This window comes from Pimephales promelas, chromosome 6, assembly GCF_988280905.1.
Source record: "Pimephales promelas chromosome 6, fPimPro1.hap1.1, whole genome shotgun sequence".
NCBI classification, from domain to species: Eukaryota; Metazoa; Chordata; class Actinopteri; order Cypriniformes; family Leuciscidae; genus Pimephales; species Pimephales promelas.
In genome coordinates, this window is record NC_142774.1 from 4,191,854 (window position 1) to 4,202,479 (window position 10,626).

Here is a 10,626-nt window from a genome sequence, read left to right on the forward strand (position 1 = left end):
AGACCAAAGAGAAGTTATTGTTGTTGTCATGGTGAAACTGTAGCCTGGCTGCGCCCTCCTACGCACTTTCGCTCAATTTCATTTTACTTCAGTAACTACTTAAGTACTACAGTAACTATCTCTATGTGGAAATGAAATGAACTAGAGTCTGGTTGAACCAGGCAAGTGAAACTGCAGATCCAGACTAAAACTGTGACGTGTTTGGTGTCGGATCAATTCACTAAAATATAATGTCCACTTCAGTGGACAAAAGTCTATTTCTGGGTCCCAGGAGGATTACGTTTGTGTTTATATCATATTTAACGGTTCTGGTAAATATGAAACAGAAAAATACCGGAAGTGAACGCGCGAGGACGCGTCACGCGGATCACATGATCCCTTGTCAACATCCAACATGGCTGACGCGGACAGCCAGAGATGTGTGAGCGCTTTATTGAACGGAATCGCACAGAGACTTTATTACGGCAATACAGAAATCACAGAGGAGTTTCTGAAGAATGAGCTCTACGCCGAGACGACGCAGGACGAGTTCCGCGCGCTGCATGATAAGATGAGATCGCTCCTCAAGGTATCGATACACTCACTCACTATACATACGAGTTTTACATTATAACGGGGACGTTGATTGATATTTCTGCATCAAAATACAAACGGAAACATTTCATAGAGAAGTTTAATTGTTTAAAACTAAATGCAGGTGTAGTTTGCATTATCTGTCCACCGCTAGAGAGCAGCAGATTTCTTGCAGCGCCAATGCTCGTTTGACAGGTCGTTAGATGTCACTTCATTGTTTAGTAGAGCATAAGAAACAAATGTAGGGGGGAAAATATATATTTTATGAGAACGTGTATCATTCCACAATGCGTTCACTCCTTAGGTAGTATTCAGAGGTATAAACTACGGTATACTAATCGACGTTATGAATTTTTTCATGTGATATATCACGAAGACAGTAAATAACTATACATAACAATTGCTGGCTGCAATAAGATTTATATTTCTTTTGCATAAATACTAAATTACAAACAATTAGATAATATATAAATGTGTAAACATACTTATAAAATATGTCAAATAAACAGTTTAATACTTTAGAAGCGTTTTGGTTCTTTAATCCTAGTATTATATATATATATATATATATATATATATATATATATTAAAATAAAGAAATAGTTTGAAAAAAGCTACAATATTGTCATTTTTACTAGCTAGCTCTATAATACATTTCATTTCATATAGCTTACTGTTCATTTTATTTAGTAGTTCTGTCTAATATTTGGTCTAATTTTCCATACATTTATACAAAATTACTTTTAAACAGTGACTTGTCAAAGAAGGCAGCAACAAATAACATAAGAACCGCTTTATATTATCACATATAACGTTACGTTATATTGCGAAAGTACCTTTACTTAATTTTGTGATGAGACCATGACCAACATTAAAATATTTTGCAGATTATTCCAAGTAACACCGGCATTATACTTACAGCCTTTCACAAGCTCTGTTCAGACATGAGAAACATTAAGAAATAACAGGTCATATGAGAGAAGATTATGGTGTACATCAGTGTTAAATTGTGCTCCAGTGTTAGATTGAGCTCCTGTGTCTTCAGCGCTGTCAAAATAAAAGTCTGCGTCTGACTCCTATCAGCCAACACTAAAACTTGTCGACCGATACTGATAATGCCAAATATCAGCATTTATCCCATACTACCCCCATAACCTGATCTGTCTGTCCCCCCTGCAGTCTATGGCATCAGCGGACATGGATCAGGCGCAGCTGGAAGCGTTCCTCACGGCGCAGACGCGTAGGCAGGGTGGCGGCGGCGTGAGCCCGGAGCAGGCGGCCGCTCTGGGTCGCTTCTGGAAGACCCACCGGACGCGGGTGCGAGAGAGTCTGTTGGCTCAGAGTCGCTGGGAGCCGGGCCTCAGGGGCCTGAAGTGGAGGGTGGACCTGCACACGTCCGCCAGCAGGGGGCAGGTGTCCAACAGTCCCGTTGCACTGGTGGAGCTAGAGCTCGGCCGCACCGGAGAGGTGAGAAACGAGGGTTCAAGTCATGCAAGTTTAAGTTCGCTTGGGAAATGTGGATACTTCACACACCTATGAATATGCGTAGACATGTCCCGAAAAAATGAAGTCACACCCATCTGTGTTGTACTGCACATTGGTCAGTAGTTGTGACATGTTGGGTGGGTGTTCGGCGATGTGTGTGGAAAAACCAACCTCAAAGTAAAAATCTGAGAGTATTTTTTCCATCAAAGAGTTTACATTGATGTTATACTGTAGTGAAAGTATTTTGCATTCGTGAAGGAGCAAGATTTATTGTACAGGTAGAAGATATAAAGTATCATGTTTATCTTAAGCCCACAAAAAAGATTTTATACCAGTTGTGACTTTTTTTTTACATTTTTTTTATTACATGCTATAGGTACATTTTTCATCTTGATTGACAGCTGTTCTGAAGTCGTGAATAATCTTCTGGGAACTGCACAGCTTACATTGTTTTATGTTTTTAGCACCAATAATACATAGTATAATCGAGTCGACAGCACGTCATGTTGCATGTCCGTTAACCACCCTCTGGACAAATGTTGTATAAGCACTATTTATTTAGTCAGTGTAATGCAAACTGGCCTTTTGTGTTTATGTGTGATAGGCTAGTCTAAATTTCAGGTGAAAAGAGAAGTTATTTTTTATTGAAATGATACCATGGCACAGTTCAATTCTTGTTGACTGACTGATGTTCAGAGGTTTTGATTAATCTTCTGTAAACGCACAGCTGTGCTTCGCTTTCTATGATGACGGTTTTCCTGAAACTGCTACATTGAATATCTATGGAAAGCATGAATTAATAATTAGGATAATACAGTGTAAGTGGAAAAACACTCTACATGTATTCCTTTTGATTATTAATGATGTATTATTAATAATATGAATACATTTTGTTACATTTATTTTAGGGCTGTAAAACGATTAACCGCATCCAAAATAAAAGTTTGTGTTTATATAATATATATGAGTGCACTGTGTATAATTATTTTGTGTGTATATATATATATATAAATACACACACATGCATGTATATTTAAGAATTTTTTTTATTTATATATAAAATATTTATATATAATAATATGAATTATGTCTAAACATACATGCAGTATATACATGAAAATATTTCTTAAATATATACATGCATGTGTGTGTAATATATATATATATATATATATATATATATTAGGGCTGTCAAATGATTAATCGTGATTAATCACATCCAAAATAAAAGTTTGTGTTTACATGATATGTGGGTGCACTGTGTATAATTATTTTATATATATAAATACACACACATGCTTGTATATATTAAAGAAATATTTCCATGTATACACTGTATATAGATTTATATATAAATTATATTATATATAAATATAGATATTTTATATATAAATATTTTTTTCTTAAATATACGTGCATATGTGTGTATTTATATACATAGAAAATAATTATACACAGTTTACCCACATATATCATGTAAACAAAAACTTTTATTTTGGATGTGATTAATCATGATTAATCATTTGACAGCCCTAATATATATATATATATATATATACAAAATAATTATACACAGTGCACTCATATATATTATGTAAACACAACCTTTTTATTTTGGATGCGATTAATTGCAATTAATTGTTTGACAGCCCTAATTTATATTATAGTTTATTAGTCAATATTTGACAAGTCGATCAAAAAAGGTCATCAAAGTTGTCCTAAGACAAGAACGAGTTTTATTTTAATTCATGTATAACTTTGATGAAAGGTTTTGATCCACTTCAAATGTTGATTACTGTTTATTATATATATATATATGCATTTACATTAAATTTACTTTATACATTTGTTTATTATATATATGTAACTTTAGCAATTTATTTATGAATTTTCAGTAATTTTGCAATGTCACTATTACAGTAAAACTATAGTTTTCTTCCATGCATATTGTTGTGTAATATACCTCTAAATTGAAATATCACACTGGACATCATATCATAAACTGTTTGTTATTTACAGAAACACCCTCATAAGCAAAGTGTGTAAGTCCTCAAAATGTTCCTGAGGTTTTGATGGAGCTCTAATCCATGTCTTTATTTCCCCTGTTATCAAGAGGTCTGGGTTACAGGAAACAGAAAGCCATTAGTGACATTAGCCGTCATTACTCTCTCCGATCATCATCCGCTCTTTCCGATCAAGGTCATTTGGGGGTTTTACGTTTGCAAATTTTAGATGCTTATCCCAAATATCTGCTGTATGTTGTCATTTAACCAAGACAGCCTTCTTTTTTCTTTTTGATTTTCTTATTCTTTTGATTTGTTTTATGGGTGGGTGGGTGTTCGTATTTATCTATGCTTGTGATTTGTTCTTATTTTGTACCGACTTTTCACTTGTTCACTTTATTAGTGTTTATTTTAAAGTTAGTTTAACGTTTATTAAATGTATTTTTAAAGTTTATTAGTTAGGCTAGTAGTTTTTGCTGTGGTAAGTGTGCTTTTAGTAATAAATGGAAACCAAAGTTACCCCCACCCCCAAAATATATTTATATTTCTAGCTGATCCAAAAAATTGTCTGATCCGTGACTCAAAAACCATAATATGATCCGAACCGTGAGTTTTGTGAACCATTGAACCACTAAAGTTGTTTTTCACGACTTATTGCACTTAATAACTCATTTTAACGTCAAGCAAGTCCATCTGTTTGTCTCTTTCACCTCTAAAGTGTCTGTGGTACGTGTATATGAAGAGTTCAGATGCAAAAGCCTCTAAATGCCATTTGAAATTTTCATCTTTAATGATGATTTTTGTCAAACTTGTATATTTAAGTTCAGTAATTTCACTTAAATAACAATTAATAGGTAATTATCATTGCCATTTAAGTGAAATTACTGAACTTAAATATACAGGCTTGACAAAAATCATCATTAAAGAAGAAAATTTCAAATGGCATTTAGAGGCTTTTGCATCTGAACTCTTCATATATACATGATATAGCAAAACTCTAACGAACGATAGACGTTTTATACCATAAATAATTTATTCATATTTTTGTGCGAATTGTGCACTGTAAGAGGATCCTCCTTTCAGCTGTAAGTGGCTCTCAGACTGTGTTTGTCTGAGTGCTCTGATTGTTTGGCATCATTGGTGCCGTGTGCAGAGAGCTGCATTACACGCCGTGTGATTCATGCTCAGAGAATAGGGGACTGTTGGGTATTCAATTCTCTTCGGAGCAGCTGGAGAGCGTAAGGGTCCCTCATCACGGCCACAAAGATGCTAAAAGAGGAGATTGATTCTTCATCCTGGGTCACGAGATCAATTACTGCCTGATAAAACCACGAATCATTCTCAGTGCCGTGTTGTGTTTGGCCGGCAAGAAGGAAACGAGATTTCCACACATCCACTGCCTAGTATGGTTACATACTGTTTAGTCCAGTTATTAAAAAGAGTGAAAATGGCATTTTCTAACCCTAAACGCCTTCGTCATTTTTCAGGATGGAGCTGTTGCCTAGTTGTCTGCCACATCCGTAGTGTGAGATATCAGATCATGTTTCTGTTTTCCTGCAACTAGATTGCACAGATGAATTTGCTCCTTAATTGAACTTGTTTATTAAAAATCGTTGTCATTTGTGCTTTTCGATGTAATTATATTTACTTTAGCGGTTACAGGTTATGTGATATGGCTATTGTGACTAAACAAAAGGGGCTTGACATTAGGGTTGGGCGAGATAGCAAAAAAAAAAAAAATATATATATATATATTTAGACACTTGTAATGTAATGCAGTTGTCATAATCTGACTGCGTAATCTGCTTCTTTTCCTTTTAACTCCTCAGTATTTTCAACTAGAGCCAGACCGATATATCGACCGCCGATATTTGGCATTTTCCATATGTTACGACCCCTCCAAACTAATCTAGGGGTTAGAGGAGTAACATTAAAGAAAACCTTGTAAAACTGTGGAAATGGTAGTGTGTGTCAAGAAACAATAAGCGAAACCAAACTGCCAATGAAAATAATGATATTTATTATTCAAAAGATAAGGAATACCAAACGAATGATAAAGTAAATTAGGAACAGTAAGGAAGCCAACAGCCTCCAAAAAAATATATATAAACAATTATATAAAGAGAAAACAAAGATAAGTCATAAATAAAATAAAAGAAAGTAAGCAACAATTTACCCTTAAGGAAAAAGGGACTAAAGTGACGCCAAAATAAAGAAAGAAACAAAAGAAAAAAAGTCTCGTTCTGGCCTACAAGGAAGAAAAGAAATAGTCGAATAAACTCGTTATTTTTGTTTGTTTTTTCGCACAAAAAGTTTTCGCGTCGCTTGATAAACATATAGTTGAGCCACGGTAGTCACTTGGGATATATAAACATTTTCTTCATTGACTTTTTGGGCCGTCAAGAGGCAGTCCCTTAGGAGCCAATGTGGTAGTTATACAGCTCTCAAATTTAATCAAAAATATCTTCATTTGTGTTCCGAAGACGAACGAAGGTCTTACGGGGTTGGTACAGCATGGGGGTGAGTAATTAATGACTTAATTTTCATTTTTGGGTGAACTAACCCTTTAAGTATGGTTGTCATTGTGTTACTTCTACTTTTACTCAAGTAAATGTTTATCTGGTTATTTATACTTTTACTTAAGTACTGAGATTCAGTACTTCCTCCACCACTGATACTACCCATATTCATACTATATAGAACAAACTTTTTCTAAGTCACTAAATAAATTCAAATAGTAGTACCTACTCAATACGTGATTTGATGGACATAAAATCGGTTCACAAGTGATATGAGAGATAAGAGACTCGGTAGGAAACCAGTTCAGTCAGTGATGAACAGTCTAGCATCACTGCGCAAAAAAACAACCAAACTGACCAATCAGAATCAAGAATTCCAGGAAAACCGTTAGCAAATGCAAATCGAATCTGATTGTTTAAAAACATTCTATTTATTGATTCTAAGTTACAAGTGCAGAATTCCGAGGACTGAAGTCGGATTCTCTGCTTTTAGAGTGCGGTCCGTGCAGCGAATCGGACACCGCTGTGTGGATGCGGGTGGACTCTGCAACAGCCGAGTCAGCAGCACTTCTGATATATTACACGTCATGTGTTGTGGAAAATGATTTTGGGTCACTTCAGCTTCACCATTCACAGTCTCTCTCTCTCCCTCTCTCTACTTCAGAGCTCTGAGTTTGTGTGTTTGGAGTTTGATGAGCAGAAGGTGAATCTGGTGCTGAAGAAGATGGCAGAGCTTCAGGAGAGCATCGACAGCGTCGTACATCGCAGCTAGAGCTTATCTGCTTGTTCATAGGTGTGTGTGTGTGTGTGTGTGTGTGTGTGAGAGAGAATGTGTGTAGAGACTTGTATTGTTATTTTCATCATAAATAATCATTGTCAAACCTCAAACTTTGATATCTGAGTTTATTAACCCCTTAGCTGTCACCCCCCCTTTTGAGAATGGGGGTTAAAATACACTATTCAAACTTAAATGGTTGTAATTTAAGAATGCTTTGGAATATATACCCAAGTTTGGTCTTGTTTTAAAGAAAACACTCAGCAGAATATTGCTGAAGTGAAAACACTTCAAAAAATGAAAGTATGAAAAAGTTATGGAAGTTTAAATTTATAGTAAATCAAATATACTGTACTATATATTTTTTATTTTATATAAAATATATATTTTACAAAATATTTTTTACTCTAAAATTTCTATAAAATCAAAGCCATAAATCTTATCAAGTTATGTTCCAAATTTGAAGTTGATATCACAAAAATTGATGTTCCCATGTGATTTTGTTTAGGCGTAGTACCAAAAATAGCCACCGGGTGCCATTGATTTCCATTGAATTTAGTTGTATACATTCTGCCTTAACAAATTAATAAATTTCTGTCCAAATATCAATTCTGTCACAAAATTTGGAACCTTGAGACTCTGACCTTTCTGACAATATCAATTTTGTCAAGATTAGAAAAGGTTTTGATCATAAATTATGAAATATAATGACGCCCAAAAGGGGAGGAGCCTGATAAAACAAGTACCGTTTCTATGGTAACGCAACGTTCAATTATAAAACAGTTTTCACAGGATGAATTCTGAGTTTATAAGCTTTCAAATGATACCTAATTTATGATAACTACTAAAATATGTGATATAATAAAAAAGGCGGTAAAAAAATATATTACATTTTAGAGGATAATAAATATAAATATTATCATTTTTAGAGGATAATATTATACTATAATTTTTTATTTTTTATTGAAAAATACTAGATTATATGTTTCATTATGAACTTTTAGCATAAAAACAGAAGTTTCAATGATTAAAAGTGGGTGCGTCGACTTTTTGTGACAAAGGTCAAAACTCTTGTTATGATGCAGATTTTTTGGAGGTGCACTCTTGTCATAAATTCATCAGTTACTCTTCCTACATAATTTTTAACACAAACCAGGGGTAGAATATCTATTTAGAAGTCTTAGACCTTTCCAGCGATATATAATTTGTCATAATTAGATTAGGATTTTATAGAAATATAGTGAAGTAAAGTTAGGTGTCCCGGTACCGGGACGGTGACAGTTAAGGGGTTAAAAAAAAAAATCCTCTCACAGTGTTTTAGGTTCTGTATTGTTTCAGTGTTGGTTTTCCACTAATATAGTTTGATAAAGGAAAAAAGGAAGTTTTTTTTTTTCCACCACCACGTCCCTTTAGGGGCTCGCACATGACACAGGAACATTGTGAATGATGCGCTTGAATGGGCCCGTCCAAAGTGTTCCTCGTGTTTTGAAAGCTCTCAAATCCTAGCAACCACCGCAAACCCTTTACACACATTATGAACAAGTCAAATCTTGAGCTAATCTGCTCTTGAGTGTAAACTCCTTGAAAGAGCCAGTTTCATTGATCAGGATGCAATTACCGACAAACCCACTTATTTCATCACTTAAACACACTCATTTGTAGTCCATACTCGTTTGAATATTCATAATACAGAAATACTTCCTCTACTTTTGTGCTTTAAAGGAGAATGAACCTTTTGTCTAAAAAAAAATTGGTACTTAGTCAACCGTTCTCTGAGATTTGTTTCCATGATAATCGAATGTAAAGAGTTTTATCTTAGCATATGCGCTAGTAAAAAGAAATCGCTAGTTTATACCACTAACAAGGTTCAAAATAGCCTTTATGAGTCTTCCCCTACCATCCTAGGAAAAAAAATATCGCTCCCCAGATGTAGATCTACATTTTGCGTCGGACATTTAACGTGTACATGCACGCGGATAGCTCAAAATGCGTATAGATAACACGCCACTTGACTTGAAAGTGCCGTGTATGTTTACGCAAAAGTCATGATGTCTGACATGTTTGTTTTTTAGTCCGGAACAAACGAACCAAGCAAACTGAGACATAAATTGAACCACCAAACCCTTAATTTGAACCAAACCCGCCAACCTCGCTTCACAGGGATAATTGTGCTTTTACATAGTCACTTAATAACTAAATTAAGTAATAACATTAAATGATCTGACATGACCTGTAAATCTTCTTATGTATGCGAGTTAATATTTATTATGTGTGTGCAAACTGCGAGATGATTTAGTGTTCTAGGAACAGCAGATATTTATTACAACAACAATCATGATCCGCCTTTATTACGGCTGTGCTTTTGAGCGAAGGTCATCATTCTGAAATTCAAAACAAAGTTATGTTGTTAATCTGTACTTATTTATAGATAAGATCACCGTTCCCATATTTTAAAAAAGGTAAATGGTATGTTGTTCATGATTAGGATACAAATAAGTGTCTTATTATGCAAATGCCATTTGTTTGTTGTAAAAAAAAAATACATATATTTTAGATAAAGCATAATTTAACACAATATAAAGCTAAATTTTCTGTATAAAATATACATTATTTTACTTTTATTCAGTGTTTATTGTTAGAAAATAAAATTGCCAAACTCATATGAAATGAATAGGAAAAAAAACAACTTTAAATATAAAGATTTAAAGATTTAAAGACAACATTCACTGACTTTTGATGTTGTTAAATTTTGGATGATACTTTGTAGCCCTTCATATTTTATTTTTATTCTGTGTGTGTTTGGAGACTCAGTATTTACTAATGAACTGCGATGCCACCCAATCTGTTTAAATATTTAAGAAGAGTTAACACCCATCAGGTGAACGGGTTGAGACGTGTCAGGTCGCGCAGGTGTGAATATCTGGACGTGAACCAGACGAGGACTGTTGTGTGTTGTTTATCATCATAGACCAAACACATCAGTGTGCTTTTGTTGCTGCTCGACCTCAAACGGATGGTCCTCGTTCTGTCATTTACAACAAATGTGTGGTTTAAACAGCCTATGAGCGGGTGGACAACCAATCAATTATTCAGATGAGAAGACAATGGGTGTAATTGTGGCCTTTGAAAAGTATCATATGAGTTAACTAGTGATGAATGAAGCAAGGTAAACATCTCTGAAGAAATCATCTCGGTGCGCAAGTTTAAACAGTAGCCTACTGAGGCAGAAGCTGACGCTCTTATGTGAATGTGTGCTGCTAACTAACGATTT

At 34.6% G+C, this 10,626-nt stretch overlaps 1 protein-coding gene across 1 annotated transcript; it reads left to right on the top strand.

Annotated features, from left to right (window-relative positions):
* The first annotated feature begins 357 nt into the window (after nucleotides 1–357).
* commd1 (copper metabolism domain containing 1) lies at nucleotides 358–9,628 on the top strand. The gene is made up of 3 exons (XM_039686016.2): nucleotides 358–568; nucleotides 1,753–2,040; nucleotides 7,245–9,628. Exons 1-3 carry the CDS (start codon nucleotides 395–397, stop codon nucleotides 7,350–7,352), a joined length of 570 nt encoding a protein of 189 aa, XP_039541950.2. The 5' UTR covers nucleotides 358–394; the 3' UTR covers nucleotides 7,353–9,628.
* The last annotated feature ends 998 nt before the right edge of the window (nucleotides 9,629–10,626 follow it).

What these genes read in the sequence shown, in the direction of transcription:
- commd1 (XM_039686016.2), top strand. Translation starts at nt 395, where the DNA reads ATGGCTGACGCGGACAGCCAGAGATGTGTGAGCGCTTTATTGAACGGA. An exon ending in AGATGAGATCGCTCCTCAAG is followed by an intron (nt 569 to 1,752) that starts GTATCGATACAC and finishes TCCCCCCTGCAG; the next exon opens with TCTATGGCATCAGCGGACAT. An exon ending in AGCTCGGCCGCACCGGAGAG is followed by an intron (nt 2,041 to 7,244) that starts GTGAGAAACGAG and finishes TCTCTACTTCAG; the next exon opens with AGCTCTGAGTTTGTGTGTTT.